Source organism: Mytilus californianus, unplaced genomic scaffold, assembly GCF_021869535.1.
Source record: "Mytilus californianus isolate M0D057914Y unplaced genomic scaffold, xbMytCali1.0.p SCAF_8, whole genome shotgun sequence".
NCBI classification, from domain to species: Eukaryota; Metazoa; Mollusca; class Bivalvia; order Mytilida; family Mytilidae; genus Mytilus; species Mytilus californianus.
This window is the reverse complement of record NW_026262734.1, coordinates 64,177,996-64,204,270: the sequence shown is the minus strand read 5'-3', so window position 1 is coordinate 64,204,270 and position 26,275 is coordinate 64,177,996. Positions and strand designations below refer to the sequence as shown.

General features: G+C 34.4%; 1 protein-coding gene across 6 annotated transcripts in view; it reads left to right on the top strand.

The window, feature by feature from the left end:
- LOC127712321 (nuclear receptor corepressor 1-like) overlaps positions 1-26,035 on the top strand; it is an 85,428-nt gene extending 59,393 nt beyond the window's left edge. For 3 of the 6 annotated variants that reach the window (XM_052218689.1, XM_052218688.1, XM_052218692.1), the window contains 12 exons: positions 282-453; positions 911-1,026; positions 2,046-2,159; positions 3,007-3,078; positions 4,976-5,112; positions 6,269-6,428; positions 7,532-8,485; positions 9,846-12,116; positions 13,052-13,203; positions 14,140-14,245; positions 14,822-14,968; positions 20,770-26,035. In XM_052218689.1, coding sequence (XP_052074649.1) covers positions 282-453; positions 911-1,026; positions 2,046-2,159; positions 3,007-3,078; positions 4,976-5,112; positions 6,269-6,428; positions 7,532-8,485; positions 9,846-12,116; positions 13,052-13,203; positions 14,140-14,245; positions 14,822-14,968; positions 20,770-22,277 — 5,909 coding nt within the window. In that variant the 3' untranslated portion in view covers positions 22,278-26,035. Of the gene's footprint in view, positions 1-281; positions 454-910; positions 1,027-2,045; positions 2,160-3,006; positions 3,079-4,975; positions 5,113-6,268; positions 6,429-7,531; positions 8,486-9,845; positions 12,117-13,051; positions 13,204-14,139; positions 14,246-14,821; positions 14,969-19,775; positions 19,795-20,769 lie in introns of all 6 variants that reach the window. The other 3 variants (XM_052218691.1, XM_052218690.1, XM_052218694.1) reach the window with 2 other exon arrangements.
- The last annotated feature ends 240 nt before the right edge of the window (positions 26,036-26,275 follow it).

The window sequence follows — 26,275 nt, the reverse complement described above, 5'->3', positions numbered from 1 at the left end:
TAATTTTGAAAATATGTTTGACCCCAGTAGTGACGTCACAGATTTTTAAGCTCGGCTGTTGTTATTCTTTCTGTTAGACAGGCAAAAAAAAAAAAAAAACACAGGGAGAAATAAATCTTGTAGCTGCATCTATGGAAAATTTAAATGAAAATTAAATGATATGATTCTATGCATATTTTATAGTTTTATTACACCATATTGCAAATGATGCTTTAAATGATGAAAAATTGTTGAAAAACATTAAAAAAAATACATGCATTCTAAAAAAAAGTTATTTACAGGTGGCCCACATCAGTGTGTTGTGTGTAAGATGCAATTAGAGAACTATAGTTACAGTAGGGCCCTGACCATAGGTAACTGTGAACTGTATGGTATGAGTGAGAGTGATCTAAAACCAGACATGAGGGTCTGTAGTAGCTGTCGTTGTAAATCAGTCAGAAGGAGATATACTCCGTAAGTTTGTACTAATTTATGTAATATACTTAAAAGAAAACTTTGGTAGATGTGGGAGTGTTGTTAAAAATAAACAAAGAACTTGTTTTATAAAAGCCATAGCTAGGTGAGGGGATTAACAGGACATTGCTGTTTCTAATACAAAAACATGGTTAGCCCACTTATTTAGTGCATTTTTAGATTATTTTTCATTAAAATATTGTGATTTTCATGAAATTGAGACTTTACTTTAGCACACACAAAACACTTTTTGACAACAGCACCTTAAAAATCATTAGTAAAATGACTTAACTGGGTGGATTGGCCAGATGGCTATATTTGTAAAATGACTTTACTGGGTGTATTGGCCAGATGGCGTCATATATTATCTGTCTGTTTCAGAAATATGAAAAAAGCTGAAAATACTACTAATTTTTAAGGGGTAAATATTTAATAAAGAATATATTTTTTTATAAAGGTGCCCAATTCCAACCTGCAAGACACCAAAACGTAAAGTCAAAAGATTGCGTCCGTTTCCATCTAAATGGCTGGAAATGCCAGCAGAAATCAGAGATCCAATAGTTGCAGAATTACGTAAGTGATCTTGAAATAAACTAACTTAGGTACAGAAAAATGGCAGGTGCATTCGACTCCGATCTTAATTGACTAGGATTGTAAGTTTCCCTGCGGAAGGTTGGGGGTTGTCTCGAGGCACTCCGGCTTCCTCCACCAATAAAAACTGACCTCCATGATATAACCAATAGTCTGAAAGTTGCCAACAATTGATCAACCATATGGTGTGACACGTTTTCAACTTTTTCAATGTTCTAATTACTTCTTGATATATTTGGGGTAAAATAAGTTAATAGTTACTTGTTAGGTGAGCTTGTTCTTTGAATTTATCTGTATATAAATGACACGTTCTTGACAATTTGGCAGTTTTGGCAAGACATTTAGGCATATAAGTAAAACATGATTTTAAAATATATAACCTTATATTCGTCTAATGGCTTGTGAACATCTAAAGATTTTTATTTGATAAACTTATAATACTTTTCAAATTTAAAGGGGCCAAAAAAGTGGCTTATCATACCACTGAAAATAAATTGTCAATATTTTAAAAATAGTATATATTTTGCCACTTTGTTTGAAATAGCGGATGCTTAACATTCATTCGTAGTTAGTCTCAAATTTTAATGTTGACAAAATTAGATTGCCACAAAACACGTAATTCTCACAAAAAGAAGCAGATTTTATTTAAATACACACTATTTTTTTTCAAAACAGCAAAAAACAATAACTATAGTAAGTGTTTATTTCAAAAATAAAGACAGATGTCCCATATACAATCACAAAATGAAAGGAAGGTATCGAGAAATCTCCAAACAATGTATGTACTCCAATTACCCATTGAAGTTCTACTGTATTTGTTAACTCAGACAATAGAAAAGGTATAACAAATAAAAAAAAAATCTTTGTTAAGCCGGGGAAAATTCCAAGAATTAACTTATTTAGTATGACTTCTGTTAAAGAAACGATTAAATTCCTATAATAGTTCATAATAAGTGTGTCTATATAACAACATAGTAAAGAGCTTCTGTGATCATTTGTAGAATTAACTGAAGAAGTGAACAAATGTTGTTCAGCATGTTTTAATAGAATTAGCAGAAAATTGAATCCCCAGATAACAGAACCAACAGAGCCTGCAGCTCCTGAAAGTACAGAAGGTAACACTTTAATATCCTAGACTGTGAAGAACAAATACAAAAATGCCCCTTTGGTTATAACTTGAAGCACATGGCCACCTATGCATCATAGTATATGTAGTAAATCCAACTATTGAAATTGAATAAATATTAATGATTATTTATCATTATTTTTATGCCACCGGCCGTAGCGGAGGGGGCATTAAGTTTTACCCTTGTCCGTCCGTATGTACGTCCCAAAGTTGGTTTCCACTCTCTAACTTTAGTTTTCCTCAACCGAATGTTATGAAACTTTTACACAATGCTTATTACCACAAAACACAGATCAAGTTTGAATTTTGGTGGCATCACTTTAACCGTTCTAGAGTTATGCCCCTTTACAAATGAGAAAATTGCTGAATTTTTCGTTTCCGTTCTCTTAAGTAAGCCTCAACCAAATGTTATGAAACTTATACACAGTGCTTATTACTACATAACACAGATCAAGTTTGAATTTTGGTGGCGTCACTTTTACTGTTCTAGAGTTTTGCCCCTTTACAAAGGGAAAAATTGCTGAATTTTTCGTTTCCGTTCTCTAACTTATTTTTTTATTAAATACATTTCATGTTTGCCATATTAATCCATATTTTTATTTTATAAAATATATTTGTGGGGTCATTTGAAACATTTAAGAAATAATGTGAGATAGAAATGTTTTTAATAAAAAGTGCTTTTAACTGCATACAAAATACAACTTCATTTCATATATCTCAAAAATTCTAGTGCAATTTATTTCTGTGAATATTTAACTTTGAAGTTGTCATGTTAAATGAAGTATAAGATTTAAAAGGGTTATAATTATTTGCTTCTTGAATGTCTGATAAACCAGGCATTTTTGTTTTAGGTGACTCTGCCGAATCATCAAGGTGGACAGAAGAAGATATGGAAAAAGCAAAAAAAGGTACAATAATGATAAATCCTCTTTTTAATCTCATAAGTGTGAGACAATTCCACAAAGAGCTGTTGGGATTAAATTGGTGTCTCTGGTTGATATGGATGTGATATTGAAAAAGCCACATTATATTCTCTTTGTTAACAATTGGAATGTAAATTGAAAGTTTTCCTGGCAAGGGAGAAGTTCTTTCAAAATTGTCATGCTCACCACCCAACCTGATATGATTAACTTGGATTGAATTAAGGCATTAAATTCACTCTTTGAGGACAGGACCTATATAAATTTTTAAACCAAATTTGCTATATTGATTCACAAGCATCTCTGCTTGGCAAAAACTTCTACATTTAGAGACTTATAATCAATATTTAGCTTCTATAAATAATTTAAATGAGATATCAAATTTTAGTCAACAAAAAAGTAGTCGAACAATAATAGATTTTGGTTTTAATGGTATTATCTGACAGTATCTTTTATCAAACCCCCAGAAAAATTAACCAAAAAGAGAAAGATATCTGCTGTTTGTATTGGCCATGATATAAGTGAACTTTTCTGTTTCTTTATGTTGCAAGTATCAATAAACAAAGGTATTCAAAGGGCCAAGTGAGCTTTTCTCATCACTTGGCGTCCGTTGTCCTTCGTCGCAGTCGTCGTCGTTAACTTTTTACATTTTGAACTTCTAAGGAACCACTGAATGGAATGAAACCAAATATGGCATGAATGTTCCTTATGAGGGGCTGACCAAGTGTTGTTACTTTGAAGCCTATCCATCATCCAAGGTGGCCGCCAGCGGGGGACTTAGTTTAACATAGGACCCTATGGGAAATACATACAAATGTCCTCTTTTAGAGAACCACTAAATGGAATGAAACCAAACATGGCATGAATGTTCCGTATGAGGTGCTGACCAAGTGTTGTTACTTTGAAGCTGATCCATCATCCAAGATGGCCGCCAGCAAGGGGACTTAGTTTAACATAGGACCCTATGGGGAATACATACAAATGTCTTCTTTTAGAGAACCACTAAATGGAATGAAACCAAACATGGCATGAATGTTCCTTATGAGGTGCTGACCAAGTGTTGTTACTTTGAAGCCAATCCATCATCCAAGATGGCCGCCAGCGAGGGACTTAGTTTAACATGGGACCCTATGGGAAATACATACAAATGTCTTCTTTTAGAGAACCACTGAATGGAATATGAAACCAAACATGGCATGAATGTTCCTTTTGAGGTGCTGACCAATTGTTGTTACTTTGAAGCCGATCCATCATCCAAGATGGCCGCCAGCGGGGGACTTCGTTTAACATAGGACCCTATGGGAAATACATACGTATGTCTTCTTTTAGAGAACCACTGAATGGAATGCAACCAAACATGGCATGAATGTTCCTTATGAAGTGCTGACCAAGTGTTGTTACTTTGAAGCAGATCCATCATCCAAGATGGCCACCAACTGGGGACTTAGTTTAACATAGGACCCTATGGACAATACATACAAATGTCTTCTTTTAGAGAACCACTGAATGGATTGAAACCAAACATGGCATGAATGTTCCTTATGAGGTGATGACTAAGTGTTGTTACTTTGTTGCTGATTTACTGTTCAAGATGGCCACCAGGATTTTTTTATTAAATTACAGGGCCAATATTAAACCAAATTTGGCCTCACTCATTATTAGGGTATCTGTTATGATTTTAATCTATTTTAACATGATTTCCAAAACCAAAGTAGAATCAGGTGAGCAACACAGGCTCTTGAGAGCCTCTAGTTTTATTTCATTAAAGTTTTAAAATCGATAAAATGTGTCATCCATTGACTACAAGGAATCCAATAAGTTAATTATTTTCTGTAAAATACATTTTATTTCCTGTTTGAAAATCTATTATACTTCCTGGTTGTAGGGCTAAGAGAACATGGTCGTGATTGGGCTGCCATTGCTAACGTGGTTGGCACTAAGTCAGAGGCACAATGTAAAAATTTTTATTTCAACTACAAGAAAAAGTTCAACCTGGAAGCAATTCTGCAAGAGAGGACTAAGGTATGTTTAATTGATAATGCCCAAAGTAATTTGATATGTTTCTAACATAGTGGAGAAATTGTCTTTTACGATAAGATTTATACCTGATAAGTATGTTCAGTAATTAGTGAAAGGGATCTTTGTGTATTTCACAAGTTTTAAAAGAGACCATGCTGGACAATTATTCTCAACTGTCAGCAACCTCATTTTTAGGGGTTTGGGTGTCAATGTTGCTCAATTGCTGAATTTTTCTGTCAAGTGTTTTGTGATCCATTATTGAGCTTTTCGATGCCTTTCTTGGTGTTGGTAGTCTTTCTTCAACTAGAGGATTTTATTGTCCCTTTTTTTTCTGTAATTTTGTCCAAATAACGATTAATAAACCAAGTGCAAAGACTTGTCAAATGGACAAAATTACGGGACTTGACTGTATATATTGAATAAGTATTTTAATTTCTATTCATGGATTATTGTTTTTGGGATGATGAAAGTATATTCTGTAGTGGTACATGATTCAGTTTCCCAAATGAGTAGAATAAGATCAGCAACTGAAGTTTGTTGTAGTTTTCAATGGTAAGAAAAAAAGTCACACTATAATAAGAATTAAGAAGACCTGTAAAGATTAATGTAAAACATAATAATGAACCAGATGTCAGATCTTTGTTAGGTTTTGTTTAATTAATCACAATTTGTACGTTCTCCGTGAAGATTTAGAAGTTGGCATATGGTATAGACACTTGTCTTGTACATTCTCAGTGAAGATTTAGAGGTTAACATATGGTATATATAGACACGTCTTGTACATACTCAGTGAAGATTTAGAGGTTGACATATGGTATAGACACTTGTCTTGTACATACTCAATGAAGATTTAGAGGTTGACATATGGTATGGACACTTGTCTTGTACATTCTCAGTGAAGATTTAGAGGTTGACATATGGTATAGACACTTGTCTTGTACATACTCAGTGAAGATTTAGAGTTTGACATATGGTATAGACACTTGTCTATTGTTGACCTCTAGATGTCTTTTGGTTATCTTTGTTGTTGGGTTGTTGTGTAATTGAAGAATACCCCACATTTATTGAATTGCAAAATACCTATAAAAAAGGTATGTAAGTGCAATGTTCAAAGCAGTGTAAAGAGTAATGTAATCAAAATCAAATTGTTTATTTACAGGAAGAAGATAATAGAACAGTTTCCATCTGTGAAAGTATAGCATCCACAGTTACTGCCCCTGATATAGATGATGAACCACCATCAAGTATGGATGAGGACGATGATGCTGATTCTGACACAACAAGTGCACCAAGTCCATCTTCACTCAGGATTGAAGATGGTGAGTAGTCAGGGTCTAATATGTGTTTAAATCAAATAATATAAGAATTATTAGTATATTGTTAAAAAAAGGTGAAGTAGATGTGATGTGACATTATATACTGCTGTAAATGCCTCTTGTGGCATATTTTTTTAACGCAATACATCTAACAAATTGAAACAAGCATTTCATTCAAAACATGTTTTAAATCCAAAGCAATAAGTTGGGATAATGTCATTTCTACATAGGAAAGACTATTTGCAACAACTCTTTGATTGGTTCATATATGGCAACTTGCAAGACAATTTGTATCTGTTTCCAATCTTTTTACAGTTGCAATCCAAATTTACTACCCTTCAAATTGGTTGCCCCTCATGTTGAACCTATCAAACTACTTTACAGTTTAATATATGCAAACAAGAATCAATAACACTAACTCCAATATAAAAAATATATATCAAGCACTTATTTTACAGACATGCTTGGTGTAATGAAACAATTTGATATTAAGTTTTACACGTAAATTGTATGTATTGAAAAAACTCAAGGCGCAAATGGAAAATATGCATCAGTATGTATGAGCTGAAAGAAATCGAAGGTTATGCATTAAATGTGGCAAAAATCCTATTTTAAGCACTAAATATCCCTGAGTTTAGACTGTAAATAAATTACAGACTACATACTGTTGATTCATTGGCATGCAGTGGGTACAAGTTTTCATGAATTTCAAGGTATGGGGAACTCTCAAATTTAAATGCTTGAAAAAATACAAATTTGAGTTATTTTGGTTGGAGCAAATGATGAAATTTTGAAATTAAGAACCTTAAATACGAACATTAAAATTAACAAAATTAAAGGAAATATTACTTATAAAGTGTAACACAAATGAGGTTTGATATACTGTGGATTCATTTATTTCAGTGGGTACCAATTTTCGTTGATTGAGGAAAAATTGTACATTTGTGGATATTTGTTTTCCTGGTTTTGCCAAAGTCAGCATACAAGCAATACTAATTGTGTGGGTATCATATTTATTGATTATTTAAAACAATAATGTAAAGTTATGTTCCCTTGTCAAATTTCTTCTCAAGAGACTATTTTATAGCCATTTTTTTTTACTAAAGATACCAAGCCTGAAGAGAAAATGGACACAACAGAAACACCATTGGAGCATCAAGAAACACCACCATTTGGTTTACCACAGAACAACTTGACAACCAACAAACCTCTCAGTGCATCCCAGGGAAGTCTACGCAGTGTTGACAATGATAGCAGCGCCACCTTGAGTGCAGATGAGGCACCACAGTCTAGTGAGGCTCGTGATACATTCAGCCCACGTGTGTCGGGGATACCAGCCGGTCGTGCTAACATGCATCCAGTACAGGGACCCACAGTTACAAGCAGTATGACATCTGGACCAGCTTCAACGAGTCCAATTGTGTCAAGCTCTCCGTTCCCACAGACTCCCCAAGGTTATCCTGTACCAGGACCTACAATGGAGGCTAGTGCTACCAGCAGTCGAAGTGGTACTCCTGGATCTGTGGGACAAGGGAGACCAGGGTCCGTACATGTCTTGCAGAGTCCAGGGAGTCAGATGAGGCCTGGGTCTGCACAGTCTGTTCACAGTCCTGCTCAAACACATGGTAGAAGTCCTGGTATGGCTGAAGCTGAAAGAATGTCAAGACCTCCTAGTCAGGAAATTCCTGTTATAAAAGAATCTCCTTCACCGATGGGAAATCAAGTAAAACCACAGGAGTTTGGTCAACCTAAAGGTATGCAGCATCTGTATGATCTACTAAGCAAAGCCAGCCGAGAGCAAAGCTCACCACATAGACCAGCCAGTGCACAGTCAGATTCTGGTCTTATGCCCTATGGTATGGTTAGTGGCCGTAGAAGTCTATCACCTAATGTGCATGCTCAAAATATGGCACAACAAAATATGATGAATGGGGGGAAGATGGGTAAACCTGCCTGTGTACGAGATCTCATTCATTCAGCCATAGAAAGAAATCTTGGCCAGACTAGTGATCCTAAGCCTGAACCGAGACCACCAATGCAAGAAAGACTGGTTGATAAAAGTAAGAGTTTATTTTTTCAAATGAAAATCATGTAAAATCAAGATCACTGTATTTGATTCCAATATTAATTGATAGGCTTCTTTTAAACTTAGTTTAACTGTATGTATTGCTGTGTGTTTATTTACTCCACATTGGCTAGAGGTATAGGGGGAGTGTTGAGATCTTACAAAAACATGCTTAACCTGCCACATTTTTGCACCTGTCCCAAGTCAGAAGCATCTTGTGTGTTTTTTTATTTTGGTTCATTTGTATGTTTCAGAGTTTAGTTTTGCATCCATGTCGCTGAACTAGTATACATTATTTTAAGGCCACCTCCGGGTGCAGGATTTTCTCACTGTATTGAAGACCCATTGGTGGCCTTGGGCTGTTTTCTTTGACACATTCCCCGTTTCCATTCCCTATTCTATTCTGTTTCTTAAAAGTGACTTGTTATAGTTATATATCTAATATTTCTATAGGTTGCATTTTGTAAATACAAACCATGCCTCTTTTGGGGAGATATATAATATTCATAGATATTTTGTTTTGTTTATGTACTGGTTCCCAGATATAATTTCTATGTTTCATCTCATAGAGACATAACTAGGGAATATTACCAATATAAATACATATGGATAGGGGCCAAATTGAATTCTGAGGAAGACCCAAAGTGAAGGGAGGGGTAGTACAGCATTTTAGTAAAAAATTTAAACTCTTAAGAAGTTCGGGCATATAAAATATTCTGCATAGCCCTATTTTTTTACCTTTGAAAAAATAGTAGTGCATACGAAGTTTCCATTCTAGGATATAATTTTTTACGAAACTTCATAGTAAAAGTAACACAGTTTTAGCCGTAAAAGGAATTCCTATGGAAAATTGCATTGTTGATATTTACAGAAGTGCAACCTATACATCATTAGCATCTGATCCATATTTTATCATATTTTTTCTTGTAACCTTAGAACATGAAAGATGAATAAATCATTCATGTAAATATATATTATCCTATAAGATAAGAATATACATTTCAATTAAAAAACTCTCCTCACTGCAAGTTCAAGACAACCCCTATCACTGGTTTGAATGAAATACCATGTAAGATATCAATCAAGCTATTCATAGTAAAAAAGTTTAGCAACATATAATTTAATTTGATAAACTTTGAAATAAAAATTTTGAATATTGCGGAAATGAATTTATAACGTAATTGTTTTTTGCAGAGTAGACATAGAATCTTAAGGTTTATTTTCTTTGTTACAATAATATTTATTGTAATCTTTAGAAGTAAATTTTTATAATTTATTTTTGACATATGCAATTAAAAATATGTGTCTCTAAACTTTTTTTACTCAGTATACATTCAGGTTTTTTCTATTTCCAGGACCAGCATCTACTGAGCCAGCATATCACAGAGGTCAACAGTCAATGAATAGTCCTCTTGGTGTCTATCACCAGGATCTTCATAAAGATAAACATGAGATGTCTCCATATCAGCCTCGTCACACAGCCTCTCCATATGCTAATATACCTCAACAAAGAGTCCAAGAGAGGGATCCAGCTGACAGACGTGATATGCCACAGGATTTGTCACACAAAGGATATAGGGGTGACCCACGCGACTTTACACGTCCACAACAGCAGCCTGTTATTGATTATAGACGACCTGAACCAGAGGTTGTTCAAAGAGTTCAGCAACAAGGAGCACCTCCACCAGCCCATCAAGCTCACCAACGTCCAGTTTCTTATCGAGAACAGCGAGATCTGTCGGTACGCCCTCAATCTGAAGGTCTAGGACATAAATCTCCATCAGCATATCAGTCAGAACGACATTCTCCAGCAGTATCCAGGCGAATGTCGCCAGGGTCATCACCATATCCGCAAATGCCCAACACTCCAGAAATGCTACGCAGAGCCCAACAACAGCAAAGTATAGGTCATCCACCTCCTTTGGTCGGTAAAGGTCCAGCCATGCAGATGACTAAATCTCCTCCAGTGAGTGGACATCCACAGCAGATGTTAACACAGGCCCATGGATCCATAACACAAGGAACACCTTTAAGACCTGTAGGCCATGGCCAGCAACATTCTTCCAATCTTCCACCTAGAGAAATGATGGCACAACCACAAGTTAGAATGGCAGCTGGCTCTATTACGACTGGTACCCCTGTTAATCGAGAGGGAGGAGGAAATAGGATGCCAGAACCTGGTGGCCGTGTATCACAGCCAGGAGGAATTGTTTTTGATCCCCGCGTATATGATCCCAGACACATGGAACAGATGAGGGTTTACCCTGGAGGATATCCCTATCAAGCATTAGACCCAGCCAGCAGTAGTTCAAGACAAATAATGATGAATGATTTCCAAACAGCACGTCAGATGCAGCGCCTACCAGAGGAAAGAGAAGCACAGATATCACCACGAGCTAAGGAGCCTATGCCACCCCAACAGAAACCTTACCCTGGTCAAATATTACATCAATTCCAGACTAGCCAGGGCATGATGTATCTGCCTCAAGGACAGGTACCAACATCTGATAAAGGTCAACCAAGTCCACATCACCTTGGTCGAGGTGGTCCTCCTCAAGAGGAAAAATTGTCACCAGCAGGATGGAATTTAAGTAAAGCTCCTGTTGGGAACCCAAATGTAATGAGAAGTATTACTCAAGGAACTGGAAAGCCTAGACCATCAGTCATAGCAGAGAGAAAGCAGGAGTCATACCCTGCAGATAGTTCATCACAACCTAGATCACAACCAGTATCACCACGACAATATCCTGATAGTCACTCATATCCACCCCAGGGCATGTCTAGACCTAGAGATCCAAACATCATGAACCAGGAGTATCGTCAGATGATGGAAAGCAGAGAACGTATAGAGCGTATAGAGGCAGAAAAGAGGAGAATAGCAGTGCTAGAGGAAAGAGAACGGGAAAGACAAGCTAAACTTATGATGGAAGAGAAGCTTAGAAAGGAAAACCAGGCGAGACATGAAGCTAAGGAAGAGAATGCTATGCCTAGTGCTAAACCTGGGAGTCCATGGAGCTCATCAAATAGGGCATCACCTGCTTATAACAAAAGTCAAATCAAAGAAGCCACAGATATATTAAAAGTTTTCAGGCAAGATGCTTCTCCACCTACAACATCTGGTCCAATGTCCCGTCATCAAGGACTGACTGCAGCCAATCTCATTGATGCCATTATTGTTCATCAGATTAATCAGGTAGATGAGAACAGTAATAATAGTAGAGATACTACAAGTAGAGATACTACTAATATGGAGCGCAAAAAAGTGGAGACCCCACCAACTATTACACCCTCACACATGGAACAGTCAGGATTACAAAAATCACCATTGCAAGTTCATGGTAAGAAGAAATGGATTCAAGAACATCCCCAGTCGATGACATCTACACCTCAAAGACCAACCCAACAGAAACCTACCACGACTGCAGAATCTCAAAAGCATGGTACAGCGTCTAGTGGTGGTGGTGCTAGTAGTGGACCTTTTGAACCTGTGACCCGACCTATTTCATCAGCCAAAACTCTCGGGGAACACATCAATTCTATTATTCTTATGGACTACAACACAGATAAGCCAACACCACCTAAAGACAGTGTACTCAGTCGGATCAATGGATCTACCAATTTACCAGGTAAGGTTTTAAAATATGGAATAACATTTTCATTATTGACTTCAAATGGAGAGGTGTTGTTTCACAAAAATAGAAATATTAAGTACATACATAAAACTGATATTGCACTTAATTTGGGAAAAAGTATATGACACCCATTTTATATGTGCACAACACAAAAGTGTATGACACCCATTTTATGTGTGCACAACACAAAAGTGTATGACACCCATTTTATGTGTGCACTACACAAAAGTATATGACACCCATTTTATGTGTGCACAACACAAAAGTATATGACACCCATTTTATGTGTGCACAACACAAAAGTATATGACACCCATTTTATGTGTGCACAACACAAAAGTATATGACACCCATTTTATGTGTGCACAACACAAAAGTGTATGACACCCATTTTATCTATTCACAACATAATAGTCATCAGGTCCAGTAATGGCCTAAAGTTTGGAAAGACAAAAATATGAATTATTGATTTTTAAAACTTCAAGACCAAAACTGGATGTTTTTTGTTTTTTTTAACATAGAATAAAACTGACAAGCACAGAGATTTTAATTCCATAGGAAAACCTTGTGATATTACTATCTTTATATCCTAGTTACTGTCAATTTTGCTCAGGGCTGTTTAGGATAAAATTGTTGGGTGGTTATTGATGGCACTTGTATTTTACCCATCGCCACCAACTGGAGTAAACTTAGAATTTTCAAAATCGTCCCTCCACCCACAAGATTTGAATACAAGTGCCTTCAAAACAACCATACAGATGTTTTTCTGGATCAGACCTGTCAGATAAATCTGCTTTTTTTTCAATTAACCTATTTAACAAATTACATTTTTTAGATGAAGTTAAATTGCAGAGGTAAACTTTCTTTTTTTTTTAATTTCATATATACATTTATATATAAATCAGTTTTATACAAATTTTATATTACAGTGACATCTCCCAATGTTCATGTGGACACAACATCACATATTCCCAGCGCCAGTCAAACATCATCACAAATGGCTGACTCATCAGACTCACCACGACCTCGTTCCTTTACTACTCCACATCAAATGAGGTGGAAGAAAGGTCATATTCCACAGGTAATACAAGCAATGATTATTTAATCCAGTACGGCCCTTTATTACTCTGGCATTAAGAGTAGGCATGTCACCATTCTTGTTCTCATTGTAGTGATTTGTAATTGGTTAGAAGAATGTATAAAATATAAATAAGAAGATGTGGTATGAGTGCCAATGAGACAACTCTCCATCCAAGTCACAATGTGTAAAAAGTAAACAATTATAGGTCAAAGTACGGCCTTCAACATGGAACTTTGACTCACACCGAACAGCAAGCTATTAAGGGCCCCAAAATGACTAGTGTAAAACAATTCAAACAGGAATACCAACGGTCTAATCTATATAAAAAATGAGAAACACTTATGAACCACACCAACAAACGACAACTACTGAACAACAGGCTCCTGACATGATCTTCCAACTCAGTTGAACTGGTGCTTTTTCCCGTAAATATTTGATGTCACAAAGCAAATATCTTCGTCACAATGTCCTATGATGCATTTTCCCATGAAGGACCTAAGGTCAACTGGGGCAGTTCACTCAGAAATCGAAATTGGAAACTCATCTATTGTGACCTACAGTCATATAGATACTGGTAAAGCTCTCTGGTTTTTTAGATTGCAGTCTATGGTATTTGTAATGACACCAAAGCTTATATTAGCAATTCAGTGCAGTAGTCTGCTGATAAGAGATTTAAAACTTCTTTTTCTACTCATGTCAGTTCTAGCTAAAAAATGTAATAAGAAATTTATAACTATCATGAGAATTAATGCTGATATGGAAAATTCCAGATTAAAATCAATGAGTCATTCTGCTTTATAATTATTGTTCTGAAAATGCATGAAATATTTGCAACTGGACATTAAACAATCAATCAATCTTACTTTAATTCCAGCTTCTATGGTTCTAACAAAATGTATTTGATTTAAAAACCAATTTTCTTTTTGTGATTATTAGGAAGGTGAACACAGTAGTGATGGCTTACCACAGAAAGATTTGGATGTGGATAGGAAACGACCTGATCAATCACATTCTCCCAGAGTTCCTGTCGATACATCTGCTGGTAATTTTATACTGAATTCTGCCATTTTTAGGCTCTGCCTATCATAATAGGATGTATTTGTTTTCTTGTTCAGGTGTGAGAATGAGTAAGCATCTCCTTTATGCATGCATCACACGCCATGCAGGAATAGTACATAATCTGTATGATTTCAGATTAGATGACTATTCAGGTATAAAAAAATCTAAGACAACAAAAGCCTGTCTGACACTAGTTAGTAGTGATAATGTTAACAGGAAATTGAAAAAATATAATATAATAAAATTGAGAATGGAAATGGGGAATATGTCAAAGAGACAACAACCTGACCAAAGAGCAGACAACAGCCGAAGGCCACCAATGGATCTTCAACGCAGCGAGAAATTCCCGCAACCGGAGGTGGTCCTCAGCTGGCCCCTAAATAAAATTGTGTACTAGTTCAGTGAAAATGGACGTCATACTAAACTCCAAAACATATACATGTAAATGAACTAAAATTAAAAAACATACAAGACTAACAAAGGCCAGAGGCTCCTGACTTGGGACAAGCGTTTATGTATATAGTTTGTGGTTCAGCTAATATATATATTTTTTTTTTAGGGAGTGTTGAAAGCAGCAGCGAAGCCCAGTCAACAAAAATATCTCCTCCAAGATCTCCAAGGTCAAGGGCGGCTTCAATACATGTGACCTCCTCTGTAGCTGCTAGTCATCAGCACATCTCTAATTTACTCTCCAAACCTAAACAAGGTAAGGATTATTCCATTAAAATGGATGTGGGTGGGTAGGAAGGGACATTCAAAATCACTTCACAACCATGAATGACAACAACCCCTGTTCAAAAATAGAACTTCCCCATTCCTTAAGGAATGGCCTTAACTGCTAAATTAGTTCTGAACAGGGTTAGGGCTATTTCTTCCACATAAATTTTTATAGATTTTGTAAGAAATAGTTATATACTAGTAACAATTAAAATGTTCTATTATATTTGCTAACACTCCAAAGTGATGCTATTAGTATCTTTATCAAGGATCCAGAAATTTTATCACACAAAATCGGTCTTTTTGCTATGACTTAAAAGTTTGGCCCCTTTTTTCAAACTGTCGAAATTATTCACACTAGATTCATAGCATCAACGAACTTGTGTTGACAGTTTCATTGCATTTACTTCATGAATTTTATTACTGTTTTTCGAAAAACGTTCAAGAACAGTTAATGGAATGCAACAGTTTAGTATTGAAATGATTTTAATGACTCAAAATAGTAATTTTCTCAGACATTGCTAACGTTTCTTTCGCTTTTGAAGATGAAATTAAAACTGGAAGTTTCACGACACTACTAGAGTATGGGTAATTCCCGATTCCTTTCCGGGATTCGTTCTGTTTATCAAAGTGACAGGAAATCATGGGATTTCTAATTTTATTACCTTTAAATGTGTTTGAATATAACAGATAATAGTTGCATTCATTTAATTTAGCATATCATTATTTTGGATTTTATGATTAAGAGTCTAATCTGGTGAAGACAATTTCATGCATGCGTATTACATAGTAAATAAAGCACGTGTTTTTGGCTCGTGAAAAATTTCTATTTTTATACGACCGCAAAAAAATTTTTGTGGTCGTATATTGGTATGACGTTGGCGTCGTAATCGTAGTCGTCGTCTGGCGTCGTCCGGCGTCGTCCGAAGACACATTGGTTTTCGCACTCTAACTTTAGTTTAAGTGAATGGATCTCTATAAAATTTTACCACAAGGTTCAATACCACAAAAGGAAGGTTGGGATTGATTTTGGGGGTTATGCTACCAACAGTAAAGGAATTAGGGGCCAAAAAGGGGCCAAAATAAGCATTTTTGTAATTTCCAGACATAACTTGTGTGTTAGTGTATGGATCTCTCTGACATTGTACCACAAGGTTCCATATTACAAAAGGAATGCTGGGATTGATTTTGGGGGTAATTGCCTCAAAATTTTAGGAATTAGGGGCCAAAAAAGGGGCAAAAAACAAGCATTTTTCTAGTTTCATGACAATAACTTGTGTGTAAGTGTATGGATCTTTCTGAAATTATACTACAAGGTTCCATATCACAAAGGGAAAGCTGGAATTGAGTTTGGGGGTAATTGCCGAAACGTTTAGGAATTGGGGGCCAAAAAGGGGCCAAAAATAAGCATTTTTCTAGTTTCCAGACAATAACTTGTGTTCAAGTGTATGGATCTCTCTGAAATTGTACTGCAAGGTACCATACCACAAAGGGAAGGCTTGGATTGATGATGGGGGTAATTGCCTCAATATTTTAGGAATTAGGGGCCAAAAAGGGGCAAAAAACACATTTTTCTAGTTTCCAGACAATAACTTGTGTTGACAAGTGTATGGATCTCTCTGAAATTGTACTGCAAGGTACCATACCACAAAGTGAAGGCTGGGATTGAGTTTGGGGGTGATGAATCATAAGGGGGTTCAAAAAATTTTGGGGGGGGATTTTTTTTTTTTCATTTTTTTTCTTTTTTTCCTTTTTTTTTTCTTTTAAAATTTTCCATTTTAAGTTGGTTATTTCTGATTTATATTTAAAAGCAAATAATAATGATATGGTAGGAGATACACACCAAACAGGATGTGTAAATTATTATATAATAAGTATTGTGCAATAGCAAGAAATTTTCAATTGCACAGTATTGCACAATAGCAAGAAATCTTCAATTGCACAGTATTGCGCAATAGCAAGAAATCTTCAATTGCACAGTATTGCACAATAGCAAGAAATATCCAATAGCACAATACTGCGCAATAGCAAGAAATTGTCAATAGTACAGTATTGCACAATAGCAAGAAATATTTAATTGCACAGTATTGTGCAAAAGAAGATACTTCGTATAAATTGCTTATTTCTTGACCAATTTCAATGGGGTTTTATTCTTGAATTCTTGGGGTTCTTTAATATGCTGAATCTAACCGTGTATTTAGTTTTTGGATTTTGGGCCCCTTTTTAAATTGGTCCACATTGAGGTCCAAAGGGTCCAAAATTAAACTTTGTTTGATTTCATCAAAAATTGAATTATTGGGGTTCTTTGATATGCCGAATCTAACCGTGTATTTAGATTCTTAATTTTTGGTTCCGTTTTCAAATTGGTCTACATTAAGGTCCAAAGGGTCCAAAATTAAACTTAGTTTGATTTTAACAAAAATTGAATTCTTAGGGTTCTTTGATATGCTGAATCTAAACATGTATTTAGATTTTTGATTATGGGCCCAGTTTTCAAGTTGGTCCAAATCGGGGTCCAAAATTAAACTTTGTTTGATTTCATCAAAAATTGAATTCTTGGGGTTCTTTGATATGCTGAATCTAACCATGTATTTAGATTTTGGATATTGGACCATAATAGGTGAATGTCCAATTTAAAATTTGTAAGTTCTTAGACCACATTCATTCTGTGTCAGAAACCTATGCTGTGTCAAATATTTAATCACAATCCAAATGCAAAGCTGTATCAAGCTTGAATGTTGTGTCCATACTTGCCACAACTGTTCAGGGTTCGACCTCTGCTGTCGTATCAAGCTGCGCCCTGCGGAGCATTTTATTTTATGTAAATTAAATCAAGTTTTAATTTTAGATTAGAATTGTTGATTGTCTTTGCTGAAAAGTAATTTAATAATGAAGAAAGTTATCATGGAATTTTAATTTCTTTATAATATTAGTTCTGAGCTTGTGATCACTGTCAGGTGTTAATTAAAACACAGGTAAAAAGTGATTAGCAATCATTAGCCAATATTTCCCCGAGGCATTGATATGGTTATTAGGAGGGCCCTAAGGATTATCCTACTATTCTGGAGTGGCAGTTTTATTGTAAGAAAGGAATTACAAAAGAAAAACAAGTGTAAATTTGCGATAAAGAAACCCTATCTAAATGAAATGACCGAAATTATTTCTGAAAAAAAAATAATTTGTCCTAAATCCCAATTTGCTGTTTAGGACAAATATCTTTCAGTTTAGGACATGAACGGCAAATATGACCGTTTCCGGACTCTTGATCTTTATAATTAAAATCTTATAGTATTGAAATAATTGAATATTGTTATAAAAATATCAAATGCTTTTTAAATTATTTAATATTTTTGACATTTTTTCATGTTTGTTTTTAATATGGGTTTTTCTTTAATTTTAATATGTGAATAGTAATTTTGTTTTAAACAACGATTTATCTGTGATGGGTCTTCTAGCTGACTTTGAATTGGGGTATTTTAATAAATAAAAAATTGGTTCTCGCACAAAATAACTCATTCCTGTTGATATGGTATAAAATTGCCATCAATAAATCAGCCTTTTTATTTCCTTGGGACATAAGGGAGATAACTTTATCCGACCTGCCATCTATCCAGATTTATGATGTTGACCTGCATTTTGAAATTCATTATTTTATTAACTGAACACCTCAAAACAGGCATTCAAATGAGTTAAAAGGGTATTTAAGCTAATACATACTTATTCAAACACTATAGTAGTAGATTAAAAACACTTATGACAATAAAAGAGGCTCTTGCGCTTAAAATCCCCCATGTAAATTTTGAAAAGTTGGCAGGTATGCTTTATATGTTTTTATTAACATTTTAACTGCAAGAGGAAATCAAAACTTGCAGAAATAAAATGGTATTGAAAGAACTGTGAAATAAATATATACAATTGGAGACAACCATGTTATTTATGATAGGATTGCTGAATAATTATTTGTGTACAGATATTTGTCTTTTCATTATCTTCACCCATCACACATTGAATTTTTGGGACCTCAGTGGCCGAGTGGTCTAAGTAGTTACTACTGTAATCACTAGCCAGTCAACACTGAGGTTGTGAGTTCGAACCCCGCTCGTGCGGGTGCACTCGACTCCAATCTTAATTGATTAGGATTGTCAGTTTTCCTATGGAAGGTCGGTGGTTTTCTCCGGGCACTCCGGCTTCCTCCACCAATAAAAACTGGCTGCCACGAAATAGCTCAAAATCGGTGCTTAAAAGTGGCATTGAAACACCAAAAATAAAAAAATCACATTGAATTTTTTTAGTAAATCCAAAAATTGTACAATTCATTATTGGGATACTCTTAATATCAGAACTTAATGCAAGTAAATGTTCAAGGAGTTTCACATAGATTAATTTCAATGCACTGATATAATTCTGTCCTATAATGAAGTGTGGCCCAATTACATTTGCAGATGATTCTTGGTAAAAAGCTAAAATTTAATATGTGATTATGTTTAAGATTAGAATTTATTTTGTAATTCCATGTTACAAAACCTTCAGAATTTTAATACAGCAACACGAATAGTGACAGCATGTTCTTTGTGTTAAAAACATTATTTTCCTAAAAGCTAAAAATTAGAATTTTGAAAGAATAGAAAACCTTAAAAATGATTGCAGACTTTTTTATACTTTTGAAGTAGATAAACATGTATATCTTAATGAACATTAATAAAGGGAATAGTTGTAGTCCCTTTTTTAAAAATTGTAAAAAAAAAATAATTGTATGATATCATTAGTACTAGAATTAATAATTTTTTAAACTTCAGAATAAAAGCTTTCAGAAATGTAAGTATTAGCTTAGGCATAATGACAAAATTCAAACTGACATCATTAAGAAGATTTGTTTATTTTATTTAGCGAAAAATAAGAAATTTCATCTATGTATTTGTTAAATTAAGAAAAGCTTATATGTCGCCCAAATAAAATTTTGCCAATAAGAGATAGACACAAAACATGTTTTCTGTATTAATATCTTTTGGGTCGAGGGGTGGGTTCTATATTATTTCTCAATAAGTAAGAGTTAAGCAAAGTATTTTGCTAAATTTTACCATTTTCTCTAAATTTACTGTCATTTCATGGAACATTGGCATAACCCATGAAATAAAATGTTTTAAACCAACTTGACAATGTTTAATTAAGTTCATATATTCAACATTTATTTCTGCAAATTTTGAAATTTGGATTTTCATATTCTCCTGCTCCGAAAGAGGAGGGTATTCTGTTTTACCTCTGTATGTCCTTCCATCCTTCTGTCCTACTGTCTGTTCGTCCATATGTCCATCTGTACCATGAAATTCCGTCGCATTTTTTTCAGGAACTACAAATCAGAGTTTCCTGAAATTTGTTATCTGTTTTAATGTGAACATCTTTTACTGTGTAATGCAGTTTCAGATGCATCGATCTTCAACTTCCTGTTTACAAAATACTTATTCTAACACATAATTACCATATATGAAATTTTGGTAGCATTTTTCTAAGGAACTACAAATTAGAGCTTCCTGAAATTTGTTACCAGTCTTCTTGGGAACATGCTATACAAGGAATTGCAGTTTGCAATTTATCGATCCTCAACTTCTGTTTTCTGAAAATTTGTATAGTCTTAACACATTATTGCCATGTATAAAATTTCATCACATTTTTTCTAGGGAACTACATATAATTGCTTCCTGAAATTTGTTATCAGTCTTCATGTTATCTGAATATGAAACTGTGGTTTATTAATTCATCTTACTTTTAAGTGTTTGTTTTCTCTGTTTTCAGAAGAAAGATCAAATGTTGGGTCACCTCATTCTTCCGAGTGCTCCAATGTATCCTCAGATATTTCTACACTAGACTATGTCAAAAACAAAATTGCCGAGGTTTTGAGTGAGGATAATACATCAGATAAATCACCGAAACCAAGTCTTCAGCAACAGCAGCCACCTTTAATGCCAGGTCAACAGCGGCCCCAATCAACCAACATGCCAATTCATCAACGTAATCAACCAAGTCAGAAATTGCCAACGCCACATGGGTTACAAGTACACCCGCATATGTCATCAACATCACGTTCTCATTCACCAATGGCTGCTCAGCCAATTCAGCAGCAACCAGAGTCGTCACAGTATCGACAGAGGGAAATTGTGCAGTCTCATCCAACGAGTACTTCTCAGCCGTCAGAGAGTTACCAACAGGAAGGAGAATTCAGACAACAGGTTGGTTCTTCAACATTCAACGAGGGAGCAGAAAGTTCAACCAATCCTACATCTTACCACACTGGCAAGAAAAGGTTCTTGGGCAGATCTAGAGCTCGGCCAGAACAGGAGGAGACTATGGGCAAGACACAAAATGTTAGTATGCCTAGGGAACATCAAAAAGTGACACAATCAACTGTATCTGAAATTCAGAAAGCTTCAAGTTCTGAGAAGAAAGGTCCAAGATCTGAATATGATTTTCCTGATAGTCCAGATGATGATAGGCCTATTGTTAAAGGTGGTTATAAGGGACTTTCTGGTAGCACCAGAAGCCCAAGCACTAGGAGTCCAAGACGTGGTGTTGTTGATAGCTCAGAAAATAGTCGCGGTTCTCATTCAGAACAGGCAAGATCAAATGAAAGTCAGATTCAAAGTTCTAGTGATATAACTGTGTCAGCTGACAGAAGTGATTCACACGATGTTTATAAATCAAGAGAGGGAGCTGTCGGTAGTTCTCACATTAGTGCTGATCAGAGTTCAATGGAAGGCAGATTTTCTCGAAAATCTTCCAAACATGAGGGTATGGAAGTTGAGGAGAGTTCTAATATATCCCATCCAAGTGTTGACAGCACTCACTCTGATAGAATGGTTATTGAAGAATCGGGCACCATTGACAGTTCATCAAACATTTCTTCACCAAGACCAGACCGACCTAAGTCTTCAAGGTCATCGCGTGACAGTGACAACAGCCCAAGGAGTAGCTCAGATATCCATGACGTAACAGATCGTGTTTCACAAAGCAGGACACCAGACAGTGGTATACTTCCAATGTCTTATGGACGATCTAGGAGTCCACGTGGAGCTCCAGAATCATCACATTTCAGTGCACCTGATCAAGGAAGTCGACCACATTCAAGTTCAGATGTCAGTGGTAACAATCAACCAGTGAGCTCATCACAAATGAGTATGTCTTATGGATCAGGGAACCAGGTGGTATCCAGTATGTCACATGATTCAGAAAGGTCATACTGGACTCAGGAACAAGCTCCTTTATTGTTGGCAAAATATGAGACTTTATCTGATGATGATGAATAAATGTTGTTTTGCAATGTCAAGGGCCCTAATAATGTATTTACACTGTCTTGGTATTGCCATCTTTTTATTTAAATGTATAAAAAGCATTTTTATGAAAAATTGGTAGAATCACCGGAGAAAGCAATGTTTCACACCCGTCTTTCATATCTATTACATTATTCACTAAAGTTTATAATCACATATCATGGAATTCAATGGTATGTTTAAGTGAAAAAAGCATCAGTAAAAATTATAGACTGAAATGTGAAAATGTGGGATTCAGCCATTTTTACCTTCAGAGTAAAACAATTCCAAAAGACTTTTTATCCCTAACTTAAAAAAAAAAAATGCAGTTTAGTTGATTTTTGTTTTTATATTACTCAGTTGACTGTCAGTTTCAGTTACTGTGGATTCATTAGTATTCGTGGGATGCCAATTTTTGTGGATTTCGTGCAGGTGAACCATGAATTTAAACGTTCAACGAATTACAAATTTTTTCAAGGTTGTATGCAGACTTTTGCAAGACCAACGAAATCACGTATCCACGAAAAGGCAAGTTTTCCGCAATCCACGAAAATTGGTTCCCACGAAAATAAATGAAATCACAGTATAAGTTCTTATCAAAAAGCAAAATTTCATATTTTATGTCAGTTGCATTTTAGTTGATACATTGCACTCCTTTCTTTGAAAATCATTGACAGTATCAAAGCAGAGATCCAGAAAGAATGTACATTATTTTGGCCCATATAATGATTATTTTTAGTTAGATAATATTTTACTGCTTGCATTCATGTTTTTGTTTTGTTTTATGACATGATTGTTTTATCAATGAGATTTTAACTTATTTTAGACACTAGTTTTTGAGACAACAGAAGTATTTTGCATATAAATTTAGGTATACTTCAAGTTGAAGTCCAGTTATAGGCTAGCTAAACATTTTTAAACCAAACAATAAGAGTTAATGGATTTTTAAAACCATAGCTATTTGATTTTTAGTTCTTTGGATTTAAGGAAGACCAATAGAGGTTTGCATAATGGATATTATTTAGGTGACTATATAAAAAATTAACCTGAGTGACTCCTGAACACTTAGATTTCAACACCTGACTTTTATATAAACAGTTTTTGATTAAATTAAATAAGATGCGATCATGTTCAAGAAATTTGATTGATTTCAGCTGTAAAAATGATAAATCATATCCTCTTTCAGTGCTATTTTTTTGCTGCAATACGAAAATAAATTATTGTAATATACAGTATGTACAGTGGTGATCACAAACAAATATATCACAAGGATTTTTTTAGTGTTAATTGTTTTAAATGTTTCACTAAATTGAGTCTCTACTGTTTTTCAAATCATAAAATATAAATTCATAACCATATTTTTGTTAAACAAAATATTGCTCTCTTCTGACATAGGATTTCAAATGCAACAACAGACATTTTCCTAATCTTCAAAGTATTGGAAAGGAAATTATTTTGTTGAAATTCAGACTAGAACAAGATTTGTTTTACATGTCAACTTGCTTTGGATTTTGGAGACTCAGTTTGGTGAATTAATTTTGTATATTGTTCGCTGGTAGAACATTTTTGCTGTATATATTTTTTTGTTATAGAGATATTATGGTATTATTAGTTGATCACATGACATGATGATAGCCAATAGTAGCTATTAGCAACTGATCACATGACATGATGATAGGCAATAGTAGCTATTACGAATTTGTCACATGATATGTTTGGTGAATTGTATAATAAATTTTACCAGTTGCTATGGAAATGATTTTGTTTTTAAAAGTACAAAAGTGAAATTTTTTTGTATTCCAAATTTAGCATAGTTAAGCATGTTTTTTGTTTAGATATTTTAAATTATGTTCATGATGTTATGTCTAAAGTTTTGAGAATTAATCATGTACTAACTTCTTTTCGGAAAATTTAAGTGACTATTGAATTAGTGCTTGTTGATGTGTGTGTTTCTTCATGCACTTTGAAATGTATATTAGATTTTACCAGTTGCCATGGAAATGTTGTAAAGTACACATTTGAAAGTCTTTAAATATTGGAAATTTAGATGAGCAGGGTTTTTTTTGTTTTTTTTTAAATAAAAAAAAGATGATGTTATGTCCAAAGTTATGAGAAAATTATAATGTACTAACTATGCTTTTAAGGACAATTTAAGTGACTATTGAATTAGTGTTGGTGATGTTTGTGTGTTTAGTAAAATGGATAATTTAAGTGACTATTGAATTAATAGTACTTGTTGATGTGTATGTGTTTCTTCATGCACATTGAAATGTGTAATAAATTTTACCAATTCCTATGGAAAGTACACATTTGGAAGTCTTTTAATATTGGAAATTAAGATTAGCAGGTTTTTTTTTTTTTAAAAGAAGATTACGTTATGTCCAACATTATGAGAGAATTATTATGTACTAACTATGCTTTCATGGACAATTTAAGTGACTAGTGAATTAGTGCTTGTTGATTTGTGTTTCTCCATGCAGTTGTTTATTATTTGACATATCCCAGACTGTGTGATTTCAATTTTAATTCAGTGTGTATTTTAATACCTTTATCAAAGTAAGTCATTGTGGCCTACTTTTCATGTTTACTGAATAACGTTGAAGTTGGCATCAGTTGTCTCGAGGAAGCATGCTCACCTCGAATGCTAGAGGTCATAGGTTTAATCAGGGACTTTGTCAACAAGAAGACTATACTTGTTAATTGTTGCTTCTCTAATAAGAATGCAGTATTTAGAAGAAAGAATAAAAATTGGTAAGAACAGAACATGATAATGTGTCCAGGTAGAGTGACATGTTTTGATTGTAAACTATAGCTAGTGCATTGAAAATCTGCTCCACTTAATTTTTTTTTTAGTAAAATAAAGGTTCACTTTCATAGTTTGAATATTTTCGACTTGATACTAAACATCCTTTAGGTACAGAATAGTTTATATAAACTTGGCATATGGATATGGGTACGGGATTGACAATATTTTTGCAAAACTACAATATAGATATTCAATTTTATACGGAATCTGTTCTATGGTAAATGACTACGTAAAATTTGAGATTTCTACTCATGTACAAAATGTGATAGTGATGGAAATGATATATCCACATTTTTTTTCCCACAATTTTTAATGTAATTGAAGATTACAGATTGTCAGAAGTTTTAATTATGTGCTTCATCATTCATGTCTAAAGGTAAAATTTTTACCCAAATTATTTGCTTCTGAAAAGTTGAAAAACTGTTGCAGTATAAAAGTAACAAAACTTTCTTGCCATTAGTGTAAATTTCATTTGAATAGATTTTGCATGATTATTGCATGTTTACTTTATAAAAAGGGAGACAAGGCGATTAAAGGGAATATGGATGGGGAAACCATTTTTTACCATGAAAAGTTTAAACACAATTATTTTGCATGTTGTTGTTTTTTTTATATAAATAAAAATAGAAAGGTTGTTATTAGATTCATAGAATTGGGCTTATGGAGCAAGACACTAGAGTTATATCACAATTCATGTAGATTTTATACGCAATGTTTTTAAAGGGTACCATTAACCTCAACAAAAATCATGTATCTAATTTTATTCATTTTCACTTTTTCTTTTCTCAACTGGTATTGACATGTATATTTAGCAGTCATGTGATGTTGAAATAGATCTGTCATGTGATCAAGAATTGAACTGTCATGTGAATCATGTGATCAAATTTACCATGTAAAATTTGTTGTAGCATTTATTTTCAAGCTGAATATTAAATAAATGTGAGTCATATTATGGATTGCTGTTTTCTTTGATTGTAAATTTGAATCACCATCTCAAGCACTTAGTCCATGTCACAAGACAAAACGACATAAAAAATTCGGAAAAAAATTACATGTATATGAATAAAAGATGCGAGAAAACATCCAATGACACAAACAAATTCTGAAATTGTATACCGTATATTGTTTTTTTTTTTTGCGATTTGATGACAAAATGGGCAGGTTATATTATCACTGTGTATAATTTTCG